Here is a 12549-nt window from a genome sequence, read left to right as displayed (position 1 = left end):
GAGAAACACGATTTACCCGGCGGGGCTCAGAAGAATAACTTCAACCAAATTCCACAATACAGAGCAAATCCATAATGATATCCGGGGAGGAAAAAGGTCTCCCCCAGAATCTGCAGACAGATAGATCGGCCCCATCCGGCCCCCGTCTAGTCGCCCGTTTCTCCTGCTGTAAAGACTCAAACCTTAATCAGTCGTTGATCTCGTCTTAGATTCAGGAGCCGTATGTCTATCCCATGCATGTTTAATCCCCTCACTGTATTACCCTCTACCACTTCTGCTGGGAGGCTGTTCCACTTACTACCATAACTGAAGCAGACCCACGTCTCCTGCAACACATTAACCCTTTCTTAAACAATAAATGTTAGAAATAGCCGTACCCATAGGCTCAGCAGCGTGGGTTATGAGCTCTCCAGGTAACGCTCGGGGGGGGTATTAGGGCAGCAGGAATCCGGACTCTGTGTGTGAAGGGTTAACCCAGTAATATATACTGTCTGTTGGCAGCCTGTTTGTGCCGATACTGAATATTTTATCACTCTGATGGGATGATTCAGCGCGTGGATGACATCAGCTGATGACATCATGTTTGTCCTTCCATAAATAATGCCGGTTCAGCAGCTGATGTCACCCCTGCCGGGTCACCGCGGGGCAGAAGGATGGTGACAGCGGCAAAAACCACCACTGCTTTGTTATCAATTATTAAGGCAACAAAACAAACAGAACTCGGCTTCGGCAGGAAACGCGCTGAGCGGCGTTAACCTGCTTTGTGGCGCCGTAAAGCCACGCGGCGCAGCGGCCCCTACAAACCCCGGCCACGCCCCCTTTCTCTCGCCTCTATGTGCCCCCTTTCTCTCGCCTCTATGTGCCCCCTTTCTCTCGCCTCCACGTCCCCCCGTCTCTCGCCTCTATGTGCCCCCCGTCTCTCACCCCTCGAAGAGACGTGGCTGGGGTCATCCTGTGACGCTAGAGCTGGGGGAATTAGGGGCTTCAATGTATTAAAGGCGGTGTGCAATGTGGAAGAGTTGGTGCAGTCACCATAGCAACGGAATATTCCTGTTCTTCTCAGGGTAAGTTAGTAAATAAACCCCACTGTGTTACTAACCAGCAGATCGGCCCCATCCGGCCCCCGTCTAGTCGCCCGTTTCTCCTCCTTAATCGGTCGTTGGTCTCGTCTTAGATTCAGGAGCCGTATGTCTATCCCGCGCATGTTTAATACCCTCACTGTATTACCCTCTACCACCTCTGCTCGGAGGCTGATCCATATATATAAAACCATATGTAAAATTACAATATGCAGAAGGCTGCTGGGTACTCACGGCCCACTTTCAGGCTGGTCTGATGAAGGAGCCGTCCGGTAGGCCCCGCGAAGCACGAGTATAAGCCGCTGTGAGATAAATCCACGTTCCGCAAGATCAGGGAGGATCCGTTGAAATGCGACTTATCGATGTCTGTCCCGTTAACCGTCCACATGACCCACGCGCTTAGATCCACCGGCCTGCAGCGTAACACGGCGTCTGAGCCCATCTTCTCGTACTGAATGTGAATTTCTGCGGAGATAGAAACACACATTATAAGTGAATAGCTCTCCCCCCCGTCCATCACCCGCTTCCAACACCATACAAAACGCGCATCTCTAAATACCCTAAACGGGGCTTTTACATAAATAGCTTTACTAACCCAACCCGCAACGCTCTAAAGCAGCAGCGACTGCGTTGGCGAGGACTCGGCGGTACCGGCCGGGGGCTGCGGAAATATTATTCTAATAGCGACGGAGGGACGTTTAAGGCTTCGGATCAAACGCTTCGGCCGACCTCGTCTGCTGATATCATTTATACTCCAAAAATCACTAAACCGACCCGATATACAGCAACGGAAACGAAATAACAAATAATGTCATTTTATTGACAATCGGCGAGCCGGCCCCTGTATAATGTATAGATAAATCAGTGTCCGGCCCCCTGTATAATGTATAGATAAATCAGTGACCGGCCCCTGTATAATGTATAGATAAATCAGTGTCCGGCCCCCTGTATAATGTATAGTTATATCAGTGACCGGCCCCCTGTATAATGTATAGATAAATCAGTGACCGGCCCCTGTATAATGTATAGATAAATCAGTGTCCGGCCCCCTGTATAATGTATAGTTATATCAGTGACCGGCCCCCTGTATAATGTATAGATAAATCAGTGACCGGCCCCTGTATAATGTATAAATAAATCAGTGACCGGCCCCTGTATAATGTATAGATAAATCAGTGACCGGCCCCCTGTATAATGTATAGATAAATCAGCGAGCCGGCCCCTGTATAATGTATAGATAAATCAGTGACCGGCCCCTGTATAATGTACAGTTATATCAGTGACCGGCCCCTGTATAATGTATAGTTATATCAGTGACCGGCCCCCTGTATAATGTATAGATAAATCAGTGACCGGCCCCTGTATAATGTATAGATAAATCAGTGACCGGCCCCTGTATAATGTATAGATAAATCAGTGACCGGTCCCCTGTATAATGTATAGATAAATCAGTGTTCGGCCCCTGTATAATGTATAGATAAATCAGTGATCCGGCCCCTGTATAATGTATAGATAAATCAGTGACCGGCCCCTGTATAATGTACAGTTATATCAGTGACCGGCCCCTGTATAATGTATAGATAAATCAGTGACCGGCCCCTGTATAATGTATAGATAAATCAGTGACCGGCCCCTGTATAATGTATAGTTATATCAGTGACCGGCCCCCTGTATAATGTATAGATAAATCAGTGACCGGCCCCCTGTATAATGTATAGATAAATCAGTGTCCGGCCCCTGTATAATGTATAGATAAATCAGTGATCCGGCCCCTGTATAATGTATAGATAAATCAGTGACCGGCCCCTGTATAATGTATAGATAAATCAGTGACCGGCCCCCTGTATAATGTATAGATAAATCAGCGACCGGCCCCCTGTATAATGTATAGATAAATCAGCGACCGGCCCCCTGTATAATGTATAGATAAATCAGCGACCGGCCCCTGTATAATGTATAGATAAATCAGTGACCGGCCCCCTGTATAATGTATAGATAAATCAGCGACCGGCCCCCTGTATAATGTATAGATAAATCAGCGACCGGCCCCCTGTATAATGTATAGATAAATCAGTGACCGGCCCCTGTATAATGTATAGATAAATCAGTGACCGGCCCCCTGTATAATGTATAGATAAATCAGTGAACCGGCCCCCTGTATAATGTATAGATAAATCAGTGAGCCGGCCCCCTGTATAATGTATAGATAAATCAGTGAACCGGCCCCCTGTATAATGTATAGATAAATCAGTGACCGGCCCCTGTATAATGTATAGATAAATCAGTGACCGGCCCCTGTATAATGTATAGTTATATCAGTGACCGGCCCCTGTATAATGTATAGATAAATCAGTGAACCGGCCCCCTGTATAATGTATAGATAAATCAGTGACCGGCCCCTGTATAATGTATAGATAAATCAGTGACCGGCCCCTGTATAATGTATAGTTATATCAGTGACCGGCCCCTGTATAATGTATAGATAAATCAGTGACCGGCCCCTGTATAATGTATAGGTTAATCTGACCCGACACGTTATTGAGCCGGTATCAGAACCATCGCATATACCCACGGGGGCAACTGTCGTAAGGAAACACCTGGGGACGCCTAGTGGGGTATTAATATGTGGGACAGGCAGGAAGAGGTTAATGACCCAGTCGCTCACACCGCGCAGGTACTGGGTTGGAGGGGGGCACACGGTGTCAAAAATGTTCAGCGGTAATGGGGTTAATGAATTATTTAATGGGGTTATTCATAGCCCTGGTGATAAAGCAGCCGTGTGGAACAGGCCATCGATCAATACCAGCCGTGTGTCTCAGCATTAATAAGAAAGTCACATCAGGGAGAAGAAAGACGTGGATCTCCTGGGACCGAACGAGACCAAATTATACTCATTTCACCAAAAAATGCTTCAGGACAGGGGGGCTTCATGGGGGGAACCCCCCCTTCTATCAGGACCCACCGCGGGAAGTCAGCTGGGTTTTATTTCACAAAAAAGTCCTTTTACGAAAATGTGAGTTTTTTTCTCCACTGCTATGGCAACAAAGCCAACCAACCCAGAGATACGGATAACGCGGGATTAGAATCTGATAATCTCTTCATTAACGCTTAACGCACTAATTGTTTCTTGCTTGTCGGGAATAACAACAGGCGAGCGAACAGCCCGAGGGCCCCGCGAGTGTAACCCTTTCACTGCCGCACGCGCTGACACGCGGCTACTCGCTGTACGTGGGCCGGTTTCGAGCTGTGCCTGCGCGTCTGCCCGAGACGATCAATAGGCGAGAGGCCAGCGGCGGCTCCTGGGTGACAGCGCCGGTGTCGGGAGACAGAAATCTCGGCTCGTCAGCGGGGGATCAATAGTTTGTCACCGAGTTTATTGAGAGACCTCCCGGCGAAAACATGAGAGCAAAAGCAAGAAACAGACCACCGAGACCTGCGTCTGACTGCATCCCAGCCAATGGGGAAGAGTTTATTGTCAAACAGGCGAGGCGGAAATCTCGAGCGGGAACAGGCTGCGCAGGGATGAGCGAGCGTAGCGGGGAGGAAAACCCTGGCGATCTTTTCATCCATTTTTTAATATAGATCTGTTTAAAAAGTTTGAGGAAGAGGAAGTTCTGCATTTTCCAGTTCGCATTCTTTGTGATTTTCCTCCTCCCCCCACCGTTGCTGGAAGCAGGAAGTGCGGGCAGGAAGTGCAGGCAGGAAGCAGACTTAAGTACACTTCGTGCACACGCTCTGTTGCTAAGCGCTCTTTCAAATCAATGATTTCTCTGATGTTCATCAAGCAAACTCGCAATTGGCTGACGGCGGCTGCCATGCAAACTGCACACAAATATGCAGTAAAATGTGGTGACATATATCAGCCTCCCACTACCACTACCCATAATCCCCAGCGGCCCTCCCTGCAAAGTGATTCTGGGGTCCTCTCCATCATGTCCGTCTTTATTGAACAGGCTTCTTTCCGTACTGAGGTTGTAAGCCGCTTCCTGTTCTCTCCTGCACCAGCCCGAGCAGGAAGTTGTAAGCCGCTTCCTGTTCTCTCCTGCGCCAGCCCAAGCAGGAAGTTGTAAGCCGCTTCCTGTTCTCTCCTGCGCCAGCCCAAGCAGGAAGTTGGAAGCCGCTTCCTGTTCTCTCCTGCGCCAGCCCAAGCAGGAAGTTGTAAGCCGCTTCCTGTTCTCTCCCTGCGTTGTTTTAGCGGACGGCGCACGAGGCTCTAGCGCTAGAGATTGTTTCCAGCCGCGCAGGTCCCTCCGTAACGCTATTATCACAGATACCTCAGGGATGAGGGGGGGATTTAACGGGGTGGATTATAAAAATACTTAACGAAAGCAAAAAAGATCCAGCATTTCCGGGGTGCAGGAAGAGAATTCTAAACGCGCCTGCTGTGTTTTCAGAGATTTTCCGGGTTACATCAATTGAAAAGTCATTTTTGTTGCTTCTAAAACCGTAAATATGGTCATTTTTCTGACATCACGGTTTTGACACCGTAATAGCACAATGAGTATCCGGCTGCGGTGACATCACTCCGCAAAAAAAGTCACGACCAAAATGATTTTCACAAATATAATTTGCTATTTTTGTCCATGCGTTTAGCGGCAGATTTCCCGGCGCCCCCCGCACTTCTCCGGTCTGTCCTTGAGCTTCACCAAATGAGCTGTGTTTATTCCCGGGACCCGCATCCCCCCCGCGGCATTCCGAATAAAATGCCATTATTAGATTTCATAAAAGAGAAACAGCTTCTAACAGCTCAAAAAATTATATATATATCAAAAACGTAGCAATTGCCCTAAAGCGAGGCGCCTGGCGCAGTAATTCCGCCCCATTATATCGCGGGCGGCGATTGGAAGAATTATCTTTATGGAAAGAGACGCTTTTCGCAATAACATAAAAATGTCACCGGAGCGATACGTTCCAATTTCTTGGATCAAATTGCTTTTACAACAACAAAAAAAAGTAAATTGATAAAATATGACCTTTCTTATGATGGAATATTTTGCGAAATTCCATTTTTTCAGCGACGCTGATGGAATTAACCCCTCGGTGACCAGAAAATTGACAACACGGCGCTACAGCAGAGGCTCCCCTGACTGCGTGGAGCACAAAGGGTTGGTTTCGGGGAGTTTTCACTCACACTGGTTTGAAGAGCCGTGGAGCGAGCGAGCGAGCGCCAGGAGGGGTCGGTCCGTTTACCGGGGTTATTGGGGCATTTACGCCGGTTACTAATTGCCCCTCAGGTCCGCAGTGCCAGCTCCCTGATCCGTCCGCCCAGTCCCTGCATTGATGTGATTTAAAGAGTCTTGTGCTGTAGGTCCCACTCCCAAAAGGCGGCACTTTGGTTAACGAGGGAGCCCCGACACCCCCAGCCCGCCGCCGCACCGGGGCAGAAACGCGGCTCCGCTCCATTCATTAACAAGAAGCACACGGAGCGGAAAGATGGCGGAGTGCTTTGTGTGCCGCGCGCTTTCACGGTCACTTTGGCTTGCGATGGGGGACATTATTCAGTCCGTTTGGTCCCAGACTCTTTTTTTTTTTCACAGTTTGTCTCCGTTTATCTCCTCGGTTTTGCTTGTCTCTGCTGTGCGGCGGATCCTTTAAACCGCCGATCACGCAGGAAAGCTTTTACTGCGAGGAACAGAAATGTTTGTGAAGCGTAACGTGGACAGGAGTACAGAGCACACAGTTCAGCGTTCAGCCGATAAAGGCATTTATATAACCGTATCGCAGAGAGGCGTCCGCTTTCTCTTCCTGCATGTAAAGTCTGGAAAACCGGCCCCACCGGCCCCCGTCTAGTTGGCGTTTCTCTTGCTGTAACGACTCAAACCTTAATCAGTCGTTGGGCTCGTCTTAGATTCAGGAGCCGTATGTCTATCCCATGCATGTTTAATACCCTCGCTGTATTACCCTCTACCACTTCTGCTGGGAGGCTGTTCCACTTATCTACCACCCTCTCAGTAACATAAAACTTCCTTACACTACATCTAAAAGCACAGAAAAGGCTTATCTATATATGGTTTTAAGAATTTGGATTTCTTTTTAAACTGGATAAACAGAAAAGGCGGGCGGCCTGGAGTGGGCACAGACTCCTCGCCCTGTTTAATGTAAATGTTGACTCATCTTTGAAGCCACGGCGTGGTGTAGCGGGATCCGCCTGCGTGCCGAGCTGTGCCGGGATGTTTCTGTGTCTGCGCTCCTGTTTATTTATGTTACTTCTTCTGGCCGGTTTTATCCTCAGTTACTCCTCGCGCGGAGAGCCGCAGTCTGCGCAGGCACATATGGCCGCACATACTCTGACTGTTCTCGTTGTCTCGTGTTAATTAAAGAGGCCGATCCGTAAACAGAGCGAGCGGCGGCTCCTCGGCCGTTCTGCTTATTCTTCGGAGAATTGGGTGTTAGCGGGCTGGCAGCGCCGACGATTCTTTCAGGGTTTCTGTCTGATCTCCGTCTCACCGCCAAAAGAAACGCCGCCTGCTCTCCCCCGGTAGGCATAACACAGGGGGGGCCACAGACATCGGGGGCCGCAGACATTGGGGGCCGCAGAGGCGGGGGGAACATGATCCACTTTTCCACTAATGGCTGGATCCGGATGAACTCTGCCACGGGCTCCGAAGGGGAATTTACCCCACCAGGGGCAAAGAAACAAAACATGGACTTAAGAACCAAAGACTGCAAAGCCACAGCCCCCCCCCCCCCACGGCTTCAAGCCTCCTCCTGCTGGGGTCCATCACCGGTCAGCCCAAGACAGCCGGAACCGGGAGGGCATGAATCCGGGACTCCCAGGACATGCGTCTCCAGCCGCGCAGGTCCCTCCGTAACGCTATTATCACAGATACCTCAGGGCGACGGGGAGATTTATACCCCGTGACGGGGCAGCAAGATGGCGGCTCCCGCGTACAGCGCAACGGAGTGGATTTTAAAAATACAAAAAAAGCAAAAAAGATCCAGCATTTCCGGGGTGTAGGAAGAGACAATTCTAAACGCCGGCTGTGTTTTCAGAGATTTTCCGTTTCTTCTAAAACCGTAAATATGGTCATTCCTCTGACATCACGGTTTTGACACCGTGGTACTTGGTACGGCAGGAGTCACACAGCAATAGTGTCGTGTGATGGCGCAGCGTGCGATGGTGCGTCGTGTGATGGCCTGTCCTGCTATGGCGTGTCGTGTGATGGCGTGTCCTGCTATGGCATGTCGTGTGATGGCGTGTCCTGCGATGTCACGGGGTGGAAAGCAGTAGCCGGCCGTACGCCGGAGTCTAAACACGTCAGGCAGGATGACAGAAAGCAGAGCGCCGGCGCGGGGAGTGCGAGCTCACTTGGCGACTGCTTCAAATTACCGGGAGAACGGACGCATCCAACGCGGTCCCACCAATGGGGATCTTAAATGTTAACCCATTATCCCCCAATCACCTCATGGCTATGACTTAACCCCTTCACGCTTGGGGTATTTTTTTATAACCTTAGGACCAAAATATTTTTAGTAATTTTTACCATATTTGATCAATCCACACAAATTATACATTTTGTTCCCAAAAAGTAGGGTCTTCTTTGAAAATCATAGAAATACATAAAACATAAATATGAGTCATAATAAATTGAAAAGTTTAATAAAAACATTTTGTTTTATAGTTTAAGCGCCTCAGCGGAGCAGCGACCAACTTACAACCGATTACAGCCCCCCCCGCCCCGCACATATTTTTATTTGGGCCACAGGCATGCTTTACATTGAATTTTTGCAGTGCGGCTCGAGCTCCCTTTGGTGCGTTTTTGATGGCAGTGATATTACCGGGCTCCTTATAAATTTAATTTATTATTTTATTTATTTTCATTTTGGGAAGGGGAGAGGCTTTCTTTCTCCCTCTCCTCCTCCTGATCTGGCTGCGCTGATCACAGTGTGATCAGCAAGGACCCTCCACTGCCAATTGCAATATGTGTGATCAGCCAGCAGGAGACGGTGCTGAGGCTCTCCTGTCTCCACGTGAAGCGCCAGCTGCGACGCTGACCGGGGGGGAATGCCTGATCGCGTCACCAATGGGGGGAATGTCAATAGACAGCCGATTTACCGTGTAGCAGCAGGGAGAAGTCCTTACTGCTGCAACAAAGTCACGACGTACCTCTATGTCCTATTGGTCTTTAAGGGCGCTGGCCGGTGCTTTGGGCTAACACCGTGGCACAGTCTCCGGGGTGAGCTGTGTGGCCTCTGACAGGTCTGTGCTATAAGAAAGTGCCACGTGCACCCACCGGGGAGAGTCCGACAAACCGTCACTACACGAGACTCCTCTCTTATAAATTATTACAAGTCGGAGCCGCCTAGAGCATCAAAATACAAAGGGTTAAGAGGATAATCTCTGACCCTCTCCTCCGTAATATAACGTTAATGTTCACCAAAACCCACCTGTCCAGAGGAGCTTACAATCTATCAACAACTTACATCCTAAAGAAACCATCCGTCTTCCCCACCATTCTCTATATCGCCCTCACTACAATCACATCATCCTCAGCCTTCTGTCTCATCCCCCTCACCCTCCGAATAGATGGACCAGGGCCCCTTCTCTTACTGTTAGCTTCATTAATACATTTACTTTATTCATGCATGTAAGTAAATAATGTATTTGATGTACTGACGGGGTTCTTGTAGACAGCTTGGACCTACTTGGTAATACAGTATTCACAAGATGCAAGAGACAGGGTTGGTATGGCAACATAATATTGCGCACGTGAGCTTGCAATCTGTTCCTCTTTACAGGCGGGGTACGTCCCCCTCCTTGTCATTAAGGCTTAGGAATAATCTGCTCCCCCCGTCACAAACCGATGATTTACTCGTGGAAATATAGTGTTTGGTGCGACCGGCTCTCAATGCCGGCTTTATATTCACGGCTGGAACAAGGGCCCCTGTGAGCGCCCCGCTCCGCTGACATAACATCGCTTCGGCCCCCGCTGACACAGGAGCCGGGCGCACACTGGAACAGTGCAGTGGAAATGCCTGTGGGGGAAGGTGTACGGCGCGGCACTGCACTGGTTAAAGAGTTATTAGATGTGATGAATTATTCACGGGATGTTTGTGGGGGAATCCTGTTCAAAGCGAGGCTGGCGGCAGACGCCATGTTTCTGGCCGTCCGTTAGTCAGCGGCCAATCAGACAGGGAGAGGAGGAAGCGGACCTTCCATTCACGCGGGTGCCGGGCAAACCTGGCGATAAAATACCCCAGGCCTGAAAAGAAAGCAACCAGTTCCAGGCCTGCTATTAATTTGACTAAATCCAGTGCGGTTTCATTAATATGTTTTCCCAAACGTTCGCCAAGATCTGTAACGGCCGCCGGCAAATTCCTGCCGTCCTGTGGGGCCGGAGGGCGTCTTTCAGCACCTGGCGTTACTCGGTTTAAATCCTCTCTCTCTCTCTCTCTCTCTCTGTCACCCTTTGGGGTTTGAGGTCGGACTGCAGAGGAACCGGCGTAGAGCGAGCAATCAGAGGGTGGTGCGGCTCTCCCTGCCTGCGCAGCTCTCCCCACTGCCTGCGCGGCTCTCCCCACTGCCTGGGGAGCTCTCCCCACTGCCTGGGGAGCTCTCCCCACTGCCTGCGCGGCTCTCCCCACTGCCTGCGCGGCTCTCCCCACTGCCTGGGGAGCTCTCCCCACTGCCTGGGGAGCTCTCCCCACTGCCTGCGCGGCTCTCCCCAACGCCTCCTGTGCTCTGCACACGCCGGGCCTTCTAAGTGCCAATCATGTTTTGCTATAGAGTAAATAAGGCGAGGATCGTATATGTACGGTATATATCGTATATGTATATCATATATATTATATACAGACACGGCATCGTCCTCGGTTCGCTTACCTCTCTGCAGACTGCGTCCGGCTCTCTGCGGCTGCGCGGACTCCGACGAGGATGAGCGAGGCTTTGCCCTAAACTCTGTAAAAACAAAAATACATTTAAAGAAATCATTCATTAAAAGAAGATTTTCTGGCGGTTTAATGCAATTTAAATGAAAAAGGAACTAAGCGACTAATTTATGAAAGTGTAAATGACATTAATGATACGTACATGGCGGGTGTAACGTCCAACATACCCCCCAAATCACACGCGCACGCACACGCGATATACTTTTGGATAATGTGGCCACAGCGTTTACTAACAAACAACAAATAAAACACCAACAATACATTCCAGTTTATTATTATATTGCCAGGGACGCATACACATACACACGCATACACATACACACGCATACACATACACACGCATACACATACACACACGCATACACATACACACACGCATACACACACGCATACACATACACACGCATACACATACACACGCATACACATACACACACGCATACACATACACACACGCATACACATACACACACGCATACACACACGCATACACATACACACGCATACACATACACACGCATACACATACACACGCATACACATACACACACGCATACACATACGCATACACACACGCATACACACGCATACACATACACACGCATACACATACACACACGCATACACATACACACGCATACACATACACACGCATACACATACACACGCATACACATACACACACGCATACACATACACACACGCATACACATACACACACGCATACACATACATATACACACACGCATACACATACACGCATACACATACATAAATACACACGCATACACATACACACGCATACACATACACACGCATACACATACATATACACACACATATACACACATGCATACACATACACACGCATACACATACACACACGCATACACACGCATACACATACATAAACACACACATATACACACGCATACACATACACATACACACGCATATACACACACGCATACACATACATAAACACACACGCACACACATACACATACATAAACACACATATACACACACGCATATGCATACATACACACGCATACACATACATAAACACACACATATACACACACGCATACACATAAACACACACATATACATACATACACGCGTAAAACCTGCGACACATACTAAGAATAACCCATCCTCACCAGCCCAGATAATAAAATAATATTACTTACTAATAATACAATAATAGTAATACTAATACTACTAATAATAATAATAATAATGCTAATAATAATAATAATAATAATAATGCTAATAATAATACTACTAATAATAATAATGCTAATAATAATAATAGTAATAATGCTAATAATAATAATGCTAATAATAATAATACTGCTAATAATAATAATGCTAATAATAATAATGCTAATAATAATAATAGTAATAATGCTAATAATAATAATAATAGTATCCAGCTCTGGTAACTTGTGTTATTTTCAGGACGATGTCTAGCAGTGACCGTGAAGAAGCGTTAAATGACCCGTTCGGCACTCGTGATGTTGAGCGAGGGGAAGATGACTTCGTCTGGCAGACCAGCCATGCGCAGGAGCCGCGAGAG

At 48.3% G+C, this 12549-nt stretch overlaps 1 protein-coding gene across 1 annotated transcript in view; it reads right to left on the bottom strand.

Annotated features, from left to right (window-relative positions):
- LOC149274949 (ciliary neurotrophic factor receptor subunit alpha-like) overlaps window positions 1-11014 on the bottom strand; it is a 73665-nt gene extending 62651 nt beyond the window's left edge. The window contains exons 1-2 of the mRNA XM_089505075.1: window positions 10903-11014; window positions 1314-1544 (exon numbers count right to left, since the gene is read on the bottom strand). Coding sequence (XP_089361201.1) covers window positions 1314-1544; window positions 10903-11014 — 343 coding nt within the window. The remainder of the gene's footprint in view (window positions 1-1313; window positions 1545-10902) is intronic.
- Between the last annotated feature and the right edge of the window lie 1535 nt (window positions 11015-12549).

This window comes from Sceloporus occidentalis, unplaced genomic scaffold, assembly GCF_023333645.1.
Source record: "Sceloporus occidentalis isolate IW3139 unplaced genomic scaffold, rSceOcc1.0.p SCAF_308, whole genome shotgun sequence".
Lineage (NCBI taxonomy): Eukaryota > Metazoa > Chordata > Lepidosauria > Squamata > Phrynosomatidae > Sceloporus > Sceloporus occidentalis.
This window is presented reverse-complemented; position numbering and strand designations above follow the sequence as displayed.